A 15,266-nucleotide genomic window follows, 5' to 3' on the forward strand; every position below is an offset into this window, starting at 1 on the left:
TTGCTCCCTTTCCTTCCAAGAGTTAGATGAGAAGATTGATATCTTCCCAGCCTGATAGCGTAGCTTAGCTTATCTTCGTGGAAAAAAATGCTTTTTATGTAAGTCTATGTCCCGGACGATTTCTTGGTCAAGACCAGTTTCCTAGCAACCAGCAGAGACTCCAGGAAGTTACTCGTCCTGATCTTTAGCTACGTTTTCAGCTGTTTTCAGAATTGAACTTTGCTTTTGAAGAACGCAGCAGGAGATTGTTTGATTCAGACATTTACCCAATAACAGGAAAATCTCCAGGGTGTTCAGGGATGGCCCCTGGGTAGAGCATACAGGAGGCAGGACATGATGTTCAGAGAGTTCAGTGCATGTCTGAAAGCCTTCTTAATCGTTTCATCTAACTAAGCAAGCATATAAGCGTATTTCTCAAAATGACAAACTTTCATTTGAAATATTTCTGTATATTGCTTAATACAAAGCTTATTCAAAGTGGCTTAAATATGAATAAATATATTCATTGCTCAGAGAACTTCATACATCAAACCTTATATTTCATTATCCTGCTGAGCACTACAGCTCCAACTCCTTCAATGAAAAAAAGGCTTTGTACGTCATGTCTTTATGACAGGACAAAAGATTTATGTAAGAATTGTAGAAAGACAAAAAGAGAAAGGCATGTACATCCGGCTTCTGTAAAGCTGGTCTTCTAACTCATCTCTACTTCCAAGTATTTCTGTCCCTCTGCTGTCCGTTACATTTATAACAAATTTTTAATGCTGTGTATTTGGCGAGTCAAATTATTGCGACCTCAATAGCATAAAAAAAGTTTCTTGAATTTCCATCACTTAATCTTTATGTTCCTAGCCTGGACTTCCCAAATATAAGCAACAAAATCAGATTGCAGGACAGCAACGGTGAAGCTTTCATGAGTACAAAGCCTTCAGAGGCACAAAGAGAAGCCTTTCTGAGTTACATAAGCTTCAAGACAGAGACTGAAGACTACGAAGAGGCTTTCACTGTGTACTGCTTCTCTGCTACTGCGTGACGCACGGTGGAGGGACACAAACACGGCAAAGGCCAGAGGTCCTCTGCTACATCTGCTCCCGTGAGACTGCCTCAGCAAACAAAACAGGAAAATAAAGAGGAAGGAGGAGTGATTAATGTACAATTCTAACTAAATATTTAGTTTCTTCACTTTTGCCGGAGAATACTGATACGATGTTTAAGCTGTGACTTTTTATCATAGCTGACGTGTGGGACTTGGAAAGACGGAAGAGATGACAAAACAGAAATGTTGGATTTGTCTATAAGGGAACCACCCTAACAGCATGTTAATGTTTTATACTGGGCTATTTGTGTGTGAATGGTCCGTGTATAACTCGTAATGTGGGGACCTAAATCTGTTTACAGTCACATTATGGGGATTTGTCTTTCTTATAGAGACAAAGAAGAAAGTCCCTGTCATGTAAATCATTATATTTTAAGGTGAAGCCATGTTTTAAGATTATGTCCAAGTTAAAGGGATTGTTCACCGAAAAATGAAAATTCCCTCATTATCTGCTCACCTCTAGGCCAATGGAGGGGTGGTTGGAGTCCACAAAGCACTCTGGAGTCCCAGGGGTAAACAGTGTTGCAGTCAAATCCAATACATTTGAAGTAAACTGTAGAGTGGTGACATGCAACTGTCTGTAAGCCCCGACATTCAGATTCAACACAAAACGTTTTGAACCGAAATGTCCTCTGTTGGCTTCTCGGAAGTGTGCTAACGTACCCTTGGGCACAACATCGTGTGGTTACTTTGGCTAGCATAGCCACTTCCGGTAGTGGATGTTAAATTAAAAAAAAATCAGTTTCGAGTTGAATGTCGGGGCTTACGGAAAACTTTGATGAAACCACAAGAGCAGTATGGAGGGTTTTTCCTGTTGTTAGAAGCGGCCGCCTGGGCTAGAACACCTGAAACTATTAAAGTATATTGTGGACTCAAACACTTCATCCACCCCTCCATCGGCATTTCATTTTTCTGTGAACTAACCCTTTAAGGTTAAGTCTATGTTCAGGGTGAGGCAAGTAGTAACTATGGTTAAGGTTAGAGTAAGCCACAAGGGAATCAATGTAAGTCAACGTAATGTCCTCTGAGGTCATGGAGCCCCAACTGTAAAAGTGTGTGTGCATGTGTGTGCGTGTGTGCGTGTGTGGGTGTGTGTGTGTGTGTGTGTGTGTGTGTGAGAGAGAGAGTGTGTGTTGTACCTGGTGAACGCCATCGCTGGCAGTGTAAACAGAGTTCAGCTGCTTGAGGTGATCTCTGGAGTGGCTCAACCCTCTGAGGGTCTCGAACATGTCCTCCATTGCAGTGTGGGCTCGCTCTGTGGTCAGCTCCTCTGGGTTTGCACAGCCTGACAACACACAAATACAAACACACACACTCTTACTAAACAAAAACTATCATAAATACGTATTTGAAAGATAAGACTGTGACATAGTGAAGGAAAAACCTGTGTATTTGTGAGAATGCTCTCTATTGACATATCATTCACTTAAAATCAAGGCTAATTGTGTCAGAAAACATTTGCATTAGCAAAACTCCGGCCCAAGACGCAGCATGTTGCATTTTGCAGGTCATTTTCTCAGCTGGGTGTGCACTGAAACCAATTATGAGGGTTGAAGCACAGGAGCGAGCGGACAAGCGCGCCTTTATTCAGGCAGAAATGCTGCTGCCTAATGAAAAGCTAATGTTCCCTCCTTTGTGAAGAAGTGAGCAGGGAAGACTTGTTGTGAAATAAAGCTGAAATGATAGAGCATGAGATAAAAGGAGAGAGACGGTAGAAAGTACAGCATAAGGATGTGAAAGAGCATGAAGGGGGAGAGAGAGAGGATGGAAGCCAAATGGACACATCACAATGCTGCTGGCAAAGTGGGTCGGCTGGCACCTGAACTTCTCCCTGGTACAGCTGCTGCTCAGGAATGTAGCCGCCTTCTGTTAATAACAAGGTCAGCTGCGTTGTAGAAGATATAAACCCAAGAACTGTATCAGCACAACGGGCTGCAACTAACAACGAGAACATTGATGACTCCGACATTAATGCAGCAGAAAACAGCTAATTCACACACAAGGGGGATTTTTATTTACCAGTGTTGCACATTGATCTTAAAGGAACAGCTTCATTTTCTTAACCTGACGAACAGGCCTTAACTGGAAATTTAAGCTCTCTCTTCCCCTCGGTCAGGAACTGTGAAGTGGGTGATGGGATAAGAAGATTAAGCTGCAGGATCAACTTCCTGTCTTCAACATCTCAGAGCACTATGTTTGGCCAATCTGTACTGAAACTATTATATAAAGCTGCAAAATTTCCTTCTGAGGCTTGGTTAAAACACAAATAAGGTAGAAACTTAACACACTCTTAACACAAGTAATAAGTAAGTAAGGCTAAGTAAGCCGTATAAACTGCATTTTTTGCAAAAAGGCTAGAGGTTACGTGATAGTTTGTTCTAATAGTCATGTGACAGTTTCTTGTATACTTGAGGGCATGAGCGGGCTATGCCACGCAGGAAGGATAAAAACAGTGAATCCTGAAGAAGCAAAAATTACTTTCTCCAAGTCAGAGAAGGATTTGAAACAAAGCAATGTTGATTAAAAAAAGGTAGTTAATTAACACGATAATCAATGGTTAGAAAAGTTAGAGAAGAATAGAACCTGGTTCGACAATTGTTAATGTGAACCTGCTGGTTGTGAAAGATAAGTCAAAGGATCACAGTTAGTACATTTTAGCCTCTAAACAAAAGTACATTGTAAAACATAAACTTAAAAATGATCAACTTTTTGCTTAGAAGCAAAAACAACATGTGAGCTGTCTCTGTTCAATCTTTCTGCACTATAGAAGACAGAATACAATAAACTAGGACATCTCAGTAACACAGAGTGTTGGTCTTCATTGTCTCTCTAAAAGGAAGTCTGTAGAACTGCCATGCACTCCAACTTTGACTAGAATTATTAGGCTCTAAAAGTGAAGCATGGCTTTGGCCACCACAGGGTAAACCAGCAATCTCTGGAAAACTCAATTACAGCTCTTACTTGAAGATTATATAACGTATGACTGTACATTTTACACAGCAGAAAGTAACGTGAGTTTTCCAAGATAAGATCTAACATTCTCAGGACATGTGGTAAAATTCTCCATCTGAACATAATGATTCACTGACCGTTACATCTGATGGACTGTCAGGGCGTCCACCTCCCTCTAAACTCAAACTGACCTGAATAGATACATTTGCTTCGTATCATCTGGCACATTACATGGACTCATGTGGAGGAACATATCAATGGCAGCACAGCTCCATAACATACACTGAACAACTCCATTTTGTCAGGTCTTATTTGTTCTTCGTTTTCCTTCCCATACAGATGATATCAAATTGAGCACAGCCACTCTTTGTTTGGAGCCTCTGTGTGGAGGAATGTGAAGTGTCTGGCCCCGTGCTCCACTCTCCTGCACTGCCCCGGCTGAGAGGTAAACCTTTCTGAGGAAAAAAACACAGCAGGGCTATTTGACGGAGGCGAGCGTGAAGACTTAGTCAGATGTGGGTCTTATCTGTGCACACACCTGCAGAGGAGAAAGGCATCCTGCAAAACAAACTACACCTGATGTTTGTTAATGGACTGTTTCATTGTCTGAGAGCTTTACGATACAAGGCCGTGATAAATACAACATATGCATTTAGGTTGAGGCAAATGACAGGAACCGTGTGTCACAACCTACAGCCGAGGATGTGTGCATTCTCAGTGTGTTTGTGGTGTGCACTGGGTGGATAAATCATCAGGGCTGGGTGGGAGGAGCTCTGTTTGACTGGGTATCTGGCGTGAGAGAAGCTTGTTGACCTGTTGCCAAAGCAAACAAGTGAAAGCAACGTGTCTCCTTCTTTAGCTCTTGGATGTGGGCCCCCCCCCCACCCACCCTTCCTCCCTTGAGGCAGTCCTTAATTTAGATGCCGAGCGAGGCGCTGCACACCCTGAGCGGGAGGAGGACCAGGTGCTGATCCGGAAACATCCCGCTTGGCTGCGAGGACCAACACCTGTGTCTGAGTTCATCTCACGCAATGCGTACGCTGCCACGGCACCCATCATATTTGCACCACATAACACCACACCCGCTCTGCTGTCTGTCACGCAAATATGTCAACTGACTTCCGGTGTATTCAAATCGAATGCCTATTTAACCACAGCGACACGGTGGTCTCTAGTACAGCATCCATTCTGAATGATGATTTCAACTTCTCTCGAACCAATGGCGAGTATTTCTACATCACTCTGACAGCAAACGCAATTTATGTCCACAAAACACAGTTACTTCCTGAGACCACTTACTTTCACAGTTGCCTACCTGTGTAGAAAATTGCAAAGTAATATCTGAGATTGACTCAGCACTGCACTGAGAGGCGAGCGATGAGATCATTGCGGGGGGGGGGGGAGGCAGGGGGACTGGAGAGATCGTCGTTTGGAAAGGAAATGATGGTTTGTTTTCTTAATTAGATCTAACAAAGCCGGTGGTGAGCAATACTCACTAAGAGGAGTGTGAGTGTGGCCTCTGACGCTCAGACAGGTCTGCAGGAGCCAGCCAATCAGCGGCGCCTAGAGGAATGTGTCGCTATGAATAGAGCTGGATTGACGTAAAAATAAATGGAGACGGAAAAATTATGCAACCAAATGCAATGAAAAAGGCTTTACGGTTGTAATTCAAAAACCTGCGACATCTGTAACATACATGTGCCTCCTTGAAGTGTGCCGTCAAATTGAAATGATTAGTGTGACAAGAGAAGGTCACACTATATGCATAAAATATAATCCATAATCACAAAATTATGAATAAACATAATCCATATAACCCGCCTTCAAAGAAATTGCAGTAAAGTAAGGAAGTGTAGCAGTATTGTACCGCACTGATTATTATGCTAAAAAGCAAACTCCGCTTTTTGAATGATAACATATAATATATATATATACATTTAGTTGACCTGACACAAGTTTGGCATTTTGCAGAGCAATCTTTTTTTATTTTACAAAATCAAACTCATAACCACTGTCAAAGGGCGCAAATATAAAAAATATAACTTGAAATGATTCAGAAAATGTCTTAAATAACATCCTTTAACGACGTGAGAGCCTTTTAGGACAAATTCCCGAGGGAAAAACTCACGGATCTTGATGAAAAAAAGTATGTGCAATATGGTGCAGATCCAAATACAAAATCTGGATCTAGCAGATTTAAATGTGGTAAGATAGAGGGGTATGTTTTTTTTTTTTAAACTGATCTGGACAAAGGGGCAAATCCAGGAATCACTTTCTGTAACTTTGTGAGAAAGTGTCCTTGGCTGTGTGACAAACAAAGCGAAGCAAAACAAAACTTCAGTATAGGATTTAATGTTGGACAGCAATTCAGGAAACACAGACTGAAACAAGAAATGTGGAAATAGGAAGTCATTTGTGTTCATTAGCGACACCAAACTGTTATTTTACAGGAAACATGGTCTCTGTTAAATAACACAGGCAACATCAAATCATACAAACAACAGTCTGTTTCCTCAACAACCCTCAAAACACGGCAGCGACTCACCATCCACGCTCGACGCCGCAATCAAAACTAATCGCTCTGTACTTATCAGTGGAATGTAGACAACAGGACTACTTATAAATATCCTGGCTTATTTTGAAACATGACAAAAAATTCTATTCTGGTCTGAGAAAAGAATGAGAGTACGTGATGTTAGAGGGAGGAGGTGGGGAAGAGAGCCAGAGAGACAGACAGAGAGGGAGGCATGCAGCAAAGTGACCCATACAAAGACTTTATCAGATGTTTTAATCCTGTGTGGAATGCTGGGCAGGGAAATCTCTTCGCTACTGTAGCTCAGGATGAAAGAAGAGTGACAGAGGTGGTGGGTGTCCAGAGCTAAATGCTTATGATTCCCCCGCTCCCCTTACGCGATGTCACCATGGCAACCACACGATCTCTAGGTCAGGAGGAAGTCACCTTTGCTTTAGCTAAATTTAGCCAGTAAATGGATGGAAATTGAAAAGCAAAGATTCTGTGATTGGTTTGTTGATGGAATTAACCAGAGCAGGGCTCCATAAAACCCTATCAGCCATGATTTGGAACTGTTAGTAATCTGAAACAGACAATGTTACATTCATGCTACATCAAGGTGAATGCAGGTATTGCAGAGACGGATATTTCAGAATTATCTACTTTTCACTACGGGTGAATGACACAGTGTCATGTTAAACGTTGCACTTGAGAAGTCCCCCACAGACAGTATGGAAAGGTGGCAGGCTACAGGGTAGGTTCTAAACTATGGCTCCTCCAAGTTAACAGATGGGACACAGACCAAATTAAAACGTTTTTTTTGAGTTATTTTAAATTGTTCTTATCACACTGTTAAAATATACATTTCTCAGGTAAGTCATGCACATCTATCGACAAGACCTACTGTGGCTCCACACCATCATTGGCACTGCTCAGACTGTGGCTCAAGATGGTTGCACCCATAGCTATGATATTTTTGTTTCATTTAGTACAATGGGAGGAAGTGGAGATGCGTCGTCCACCTTTATTTGCAGTCAGTCCTCCCTAAATGAGTGTAAATAATTAGTCAGCAATACGTAGTGATTGCACAAACATACATTACCACTTAAGTTCTCCTGCTAATCTGACTATATCATTGTCTCCACAAATTTAGGCAGACACGAGGGTTTCCATACAGGTTTAGTGCAAATAATCAGTGAATTTTCAGAATAACTGCAAAAATATGTATTAATTCACATTCACATCACTTTCCATTTACTACTGTTAATCTTTTTGAGTTGACAGGGCTAATTCTTGTCCTCTAGTTGGTGCCTTGTTGCAGAAGGTTAAACAACCACATTACGTGGTTAAAGGATCTTGAGTCTAACCCCAAATGGTAGAAAAGCCACGTGGAAAACATGATGGAAATATGGCATTTTATGCTTGTTTCATGCATTATGAGCATAATAAGGGCCTACAAGGTGCTCGACACTGGAAAAACTAAGTGCAGTGGCAGGCCGCAAATGCTCAATGACTGCAGTCAGTGATCGGCTTGCTGTGTCAGCACACTTCAAGTAGTCTGAATTCTCGTGGTAAGCTTAATCCTCTTCAGAGAGGCCCGGCTGAGAGAAAACACAAGACCTGGTAATCTGGGCTGTTTCATAGACTCTTTAGGAAGTGTAGTACAAAGCCCCACATACTGTGGTACACACACACACACACACACACACACACACACACACACACACACACACACACACACACACACACACACACACACACACACACACACACACACACACACACACACACACACACACACACACACACACACACACACACACACACACACATGCACACACAGACACACAGAGAGATCATTTTATCAAGCAGTTAAAGCTCAAACCTCCCTCACTGCTATGAGACCTCCTTGAGACCCCCACACGTTTGGACTTTGCATTGACTTCCTGTCATTGTAGACAGTCTAACCAAAACCTTATCACCAATCTTAACCATGACCTCTTCATGCAAATTAAGTTTTGCTACATGAGGACTGAGCGATTGGTCCCCATGAGGTCTACAGGTCCTGACAAGGTCAGTGTTTTAGCCTGAAAAGGTTCTAGGAGGTAACAAAAAAAGAGTAAATGTACAAACACACACAGACATGCACACGTACACCCACATCCAAATACACACAAGCCACAGCATGCCAGCATCCAAAACATCAGTGCTGAGTTGAATGCTATTAATCACTCATGGAGGAGGCGGCGGTCTCAGCTCTGCCACTGACACAAGGAGAGAGAACTTGTCATGGTCAAGAGTCGGCCATGGGCAGCATGGCTGTGGGGAGGGGAGGGATCTGCATGTGAAACACTGTCTCCTGAGTTCTTGGCTTTCAGCTGGGTGGTAGTGTGATTGGATGGGCATGTGGGCTGCTCAGTGGCTTGGCAACGAGAAGCTTCAGATGTTGTGCTGTCTGTATCAAACATTCGGCATGTAGGACCCATCCACTGAGGTGGAACCTTGTCAAATGCCAGAGGGAGATCCATAAATAGACGAGTGAATATAAATGTGTGTGATAAATGGGGGGGCAGAGGCTTAAATCACAGGGTGCTGATCTTCTCAATTAGAGAGTGGCAGCCACTTATTTCCTCCTCTGACTTGAAGGGATAGTTAACCAAAAAACGAAAATGCACTCATTATCTACTCACCACTATGCCGATGGAGGGGTGGGTGGAGTGTTTGAGTCCACAAAACACTTCTGGAGTTTCAGGGGTAAACAGAGTTGCAGCCGATCCAATACAAATGAAGTAAGGTTTTATTCCATCTGAAGAAGATGTCGCCTGGGCTAAAACACTGTGTATCCCTTAAACTCCTAACGGGTCTTGTTGACCCACCCCTCCATTGGCATAGTGTGCGTAGATAATGAGTCAATTTTCCTTTTTTCGGTGAACTATCCCTTTATGGTCTTTTAAAGCAGATTAAAAACAAACACACACACATGCACGTCTCTCTATAGATGTGAGGTGACTCATTGACATCATGCATTCCTTAGCCCCTTACCCTAACCGTCACAACAAGACCAAACTAGAAACTGATTGGGCAAATCCTGACGACTCTGGAGATACTAGATGATTTTCATATAGAAGTTATTGCTCACTCAGGAGTCATATTTTCCCTTTTTTAATTTCAAATACATTGATTATTGCCTAAAATAACTGAATCAGGACCATTCTTAAATGCAAAAGGAAAACTTTAATCACGGAAAAATCCGCTCATGCTAACCCAGGGTTTACTCTTAGATTCTGTTCCTCATGATTTAAACTGGCTGTCGCCTACGATCAGCTGGACTATCAGACTGACCAGAAGCCACTTTGCTTCACAGTGCTGCGTGTATAAGTGGGTGTGTGTTAATGGCAGTGTGTGTTATGATCAGGATGGTTACAGTGTTTTAAGCATGGTTTCCAGTCGCACAAGGGAAATCTGGCAAAGCTCAGAAAATGCCACTGACTGCAGACACAGACAAAATTACAACTCGGCACGCAATGCAACATGAGTCTCCTCCTTCGTATGTGGTGGGGGGGAGTGTGAGTGTGTGTTTGTGTGTGCAGACAGTGTGTATTATGGTCTAATGTTAAACAAAACCATTTCCAAATCACTGTTACTGTGGCTTTCTGGCTGACTGGATAGACAATATGTTTGCTCTCCTGTCTCATGAATTTCTCAGTAGTTACAAAACTACATCCAAGTTGAACACACCGTGTTTTACCACGTCTACTGCAAATTATTATTCAGCAGATTCCCTCGATACTCATACACAAATCATGCATACTAATATTGCACTTATACCCATTGTATGGTTGCCTATTAAAAATGTAATGGCCTGAATGTTGTCGCCGTGGAGACTCTAAGATGAAAATCACACGATGAGTAGCTGCCAGGCTCTCACTAGAGTTCCTCCCTGGAACACTCAGGGGTAAGGACTTTATAGGATAGTTAAGTGTATTTCAATGTATTAAATCATTCATCTTCAAACCTGAAAATGTTTGTGGAGATTCTCAGTCATCCGTATTTCTAAGTGCTAGAAGGAGGAAGATTGACTTGCTTGCCTCTGTAGCTCTCAGAAAGAAGCTGTGTACACACTAACACACAGTTGGCAATGCTCAGCCTGAGAAATAAAACACATCTTTGCCCACTTTGTGGTTCAGTGGAAAACAAGCTGCAAACGCAAATCTGAAGAATTATTACCTCATAATGTACGAATGCACTACACATGTTTATATGTTCAGCCGACACCGTGTGGACCAACATCAGAATTCTGTTTGAGACGTGTCATTGAGTTTATGCATTTTTGGTAACTCTTAATGGAAACGTCAGAATATCAGGCTCTTGAGACGAAGTCGGCTGCCTGCTGATAAGGCTGATGAGATCAGTGGGAGTGAATCGATCAGAAATGATGAGCTGAAAGATTCTATAAATCTCTGTAACTAAGGATGAACTGCAGAGCTTGGTACTAATTCTCTGAGGGGTTTCTTACTACCAGCGACTGCTTTTACGTCTCACATGTTTTTTCCCCCATTTAAAATCTGCCAGTTGGTGAGTGTCATCATTATAGAAGAAAAAAGAAGCCTGATGGGAGATCATTCTTGCCCGATAAGCAGCGGTATATATGAACTTAACTGTAAAGAACTCAAAGCAGAAAAAGATGCTTAGGGTAATGATATCTCATATTTTGTCCAGTAGAGTGCGCTCTGACTGACATATAGCAATGAGCACATTGTAGCTGAGCAGGCCGTGATGCAGAATCAAGCTGTGTCTTCACGGTGAGTTGCTAAGTACTTTGTGAAATTGTGATTATTGTGGTAAAGTCAATACAAATTTTATTTCCCTTTTCAATATAAAACTTGGTCAATATATAAATTTGTTTAAAATGAATATTGGCATTGGATTTAAAAGTCTGTAGTGCTTGGCCTCTAATAAGAATCTTGATGAGAGCAGCTTCAAATGACATCAGGTTTTCACCTTTAAAACGTATCAATTACAAATCTGGTAAAACCTTTTGCAAACCAGACCAAAAATGTGAATTTCTAGTGTAAAGTTGTGCTATCGTCAGAACAAACATTAAGAGTTGGTGATCAATTTATAGAACTGTATTGATTTTGTATTAATGCAGGTGCAATTTTACCGTAATCTAAAAGCAGGCAGGATTCAGCCAAACTCAAACTGCACAAAATGCAGTTAATAATCGCATGAACTTGTAGATAATCAATGTTTTGTAGTTAAGGAGCTTAAACTCACTGGTAGCAAAGCTCTGAAAAGTATATGTGCTCTTGTGTACTTAGGGTGTCTGAGTTCATATAGCGTGTCACAAGGTGCTTATCTGGTCAGTCTGCAGGATTTATGTTTCTGTGGGAGAGAGCGTATCCGACATGGTAACTCAATACCTTCACATGGGCTGAGAGGGCTGCTCTCGCTGTATGAGCAGACTGTAGCTCATACAATCTCAGGGTCTCTCTCTTTGTGTGTCTGCGTGCATTAAATTGTGTCAGCGAGTCTGGTTGGTACCTGAGCATATACACACCTACATGTATGTATCTATACGTTTTTGGCAGCAGCTTTTTCCTGCTATGCGAGAACTTTAATTAACAGTGAGTGTTCGGGGGGATTTAATTACATTTTAGAAGCCAAAGGTATCATTTAATTGGCCGGCCATGAAGGTGTTACGTAACATAGAAGAAGGGGAAAGAAAAGAAAGGAAAACCTAACATCTGTCTATACAACAATTCTTACGTAAAAAATTCAAGAATGAAGTGATGCTATTTAATGTGACCTTGATGTAAAAAGTGAAAACTCAGAATCAAGAGATAGTTCGAGAGAAATACATTAGACGACAAGAAGAGGAATTATTATATAATAAGAGGAAAATCAAATCTGTCCCCTGACCTGTAACACTGCGGCCACAAAGTCGTCATGCTGTGAGCTTGCCAGACACAGGAAATATTTCTACAGTTAAAGTACTCATTACTTTATTAAATAATGGAGATTTTTTTCTAAATGTTGTAAAAAAAAAAAAAAATCCATGTAAGTGACCTCAAGGAAAGAAAAACATCCTTCTCCAGTAGGGAAGGCACTGAACCCAGCTGAACCTGGGAAGCGCTGCAGCACAACCATACCTGCCTGTGTGTGAAGGAATGTCATTAGCACCGTGATGAATGAGTGTGTGTTCCAGGCCGGGACAGAGAGGGTGATTTTTTAATTTGGTGAAAAATGCTATGTTTGTGCACACAGACCTGATTAAGTGCGAGCTGCTTGGGGACAGTTTTCATCACTCCTCAATTCGAGACCATTCCTGAAGCCAAACAGACATCAGGCCATTCCACAGAGAAAAGTGCTCACAGTGTTTCCTATTTCTAATCTCACTGCAGGGGCTGGCAACATCTGAGCTCCTCCACCTGCTGACAAGGACCTGGACTGTCGGACTGTGATGTGAGATTAGACATCTCATTTAAACAAGTTACTGGGAGCAGGCATGCCATCAGATAATCATGCTGGGTTAACCAGCTCTTCTTTCGCAAGGAAGGGACTGTCAATTCCTCTAGCAAGATAAGTAGGATTAGTCTGCCCTCTAAAGGATGACAGTGACAGTGCAGGCAGTAAGCTACTCACAGCACACTGAGGGGGGAATAATAGCCGCTTGTTAAGAGTCAGAATAGAGCAGAATCAATAGTGTCCACTTTCACTGGGGGGCTGTAGTTCTTTCCACAGTCTAAGCAGAATAAAACTTTATTACAGTATATGTGTAACTGGTAAACCTTTATGAGAGTAGAGAGTATTCCTCCTGAGACCAGTAAACATGTTTTCCACTCACACAGCGCCCTCTGTTGGTCAATGACAGAGCAGCACATAGCAAAGTGTTCTCGTCTGCCTTTGTTCAATGATTATTACATATGACTGTCGTTGTTGTTATTACATCAGTAGATGCAGTGCTGATGTAATAAGGCCCTGTAGCGGTTCAAACTTAAATGAATGTAAATCAAAATGTTCTCACTCGACTACTGTACAATCAACAACAGTGTAAAAGGAGCAGTCGGTTTAAACTGAGTGGTGATGTAGCAAAACTTGTACAGAACCTAGATTTCACTTCAATTTCACAATTTCACATTGCCTGTCCTTGGCTGTATAAGATTCAAAATACCACATTATCTACATCACTTGAACAATAAGCTTACTGTGAACCCTATGTGTACAAAGAGCCACCCTACAATCAATCAAAAGCCCTTTAACAAGGACGGACAGAAGTGCAATAGATGTGTGTGTGTAACTGCGAACATCAGTATTTACAACGTTGATTAGAAGAAACAGTTCTTAATATAATGGAAAAGTGTCAATGTTAAAGTATTTATACATAAGAAAATGTCTGATAGAGATGAAGGGAGCATTAATCAACTTCAGTTCTTCAATGACAAGCGTCATACCCGTGTGTGTGTGTTGTGTGTGTGTGTGTTTTAATCAGTCGATGCCTAGTTGTTTATACCATAGTAATGCCATTTCATTATAATGTCATTTATACTGTACAATGACAAATTACTGAGTCATCATATGTGATATATGTGATATGTGTTAATATAAACCATATTGATATTATATATAATTTTATACAATAATATTGTCTTTTGCACACTCTGTCTACATATTCTCACACTCATAGTATATTATATTATCTATTGTATAGTCAAATACTTATATTTATACCTCTACTATATATCATATCATACTCTTTGTATATTATTTGTATATATAGGTCTATATACACATATTTAAACATGTGTACATGATATTATTATTATTATTATATTTACTATATTTACTATTATTATTATATATACTGTTGCTGCCATTATTACTATATACTGCTATTATATTTGTATAATTACTATCATATATAAAAATATATTATGTTATATTATATACTATATATACTGTACTATTTTTATATACTGTCTAACAATAACATTACCAGCATATCATCAGTACTATTACCATCTGCACCTTATCTAGCTATTTATCTTGTGTTTCTGTTTTTATTCTTTCTACCTCAATATTTTTTATTTTATTCTATTGTATTGTATTTTATTGTATTCAAATGTATGGCTGCTATGACGACTTAATTTCCCTTTGGGGATGAATAAAGTAATCCATCTATCTATCTATCTATCTATCTATCTATCTATCTATCTATCTATCTATCATGTCTCTAGTCATGCTTGTTAAAATAGTGTATTAATACACTACACTTAATAGTGATGATGTTATTCACTACCATATCATCATAAATGAGTAATTGATTTAACTTGTTTCTATAGTCTTATACTAATTTTTCATAGTCACTTATATGATGGGGAAAAATTATCTGATCAATATTAGATACAGATGGTGTCTCCAGCCTTAAAATCACACACACACACAAACACGTACGCACACAATTAAAATAATACCATGCATGGTAACAATCACTGATGCTTCAAGGCTGTTATTTCATGATGAGATCAGATTCTTGTTCGAGAGAAAAAGTACAGAACCCAGTCAACACACACCTGCACTGATGTCATACCGCTGAGTATGTTTACCAGTCTGAAATCTTCTTAGGGTCAGAACACTTGGTCACTGATTCTGAACAGGGCCAGTTACATGGTGGTAACCAGTGGAATATCTCAACAATTTTTTGAA

General features: G+C 40.6%; 1 protein-coding gene across 1 annotated transcript in view; it reads right to left on the reverse strand.

Moving 5' to 3' along the window:
* The window catches only part of scfd2 (sec1 family domain containing 2), an 85,916-nt gene that overhangs the window by 11,385 nt on the left and 59,265 nt on the right, over positions 1–15,266 (reverse strand). Inside the window, exon 6 of the mRNA XM_053430279.1 lies at positions 2,236–2,381. Within this exon, the coding sequence (XP_053286254.1) occupies positions 2,236–2,381 (146 nt within the window). The remainder of the gene's footprint in view (positions 1–2,235; positions 2,382–15,266) is intronic.

Source organism: Pleuronectes platessa, chromosome 9 (genome assembly GCF_947347685.1).
Source record: "Pleuronectes platessa chromosome 9, fPlePla1.1, whole genome shotgun sequence".
In the NCBI taxonomy this organism is placed as follows: domain Eukaryota; kingdom Metazoa; phylum Chordata; class Actinopteri; order Pleuronectiformes; family Pleuronectidae; genus Pleuronectes; species Pleuronectes platessa.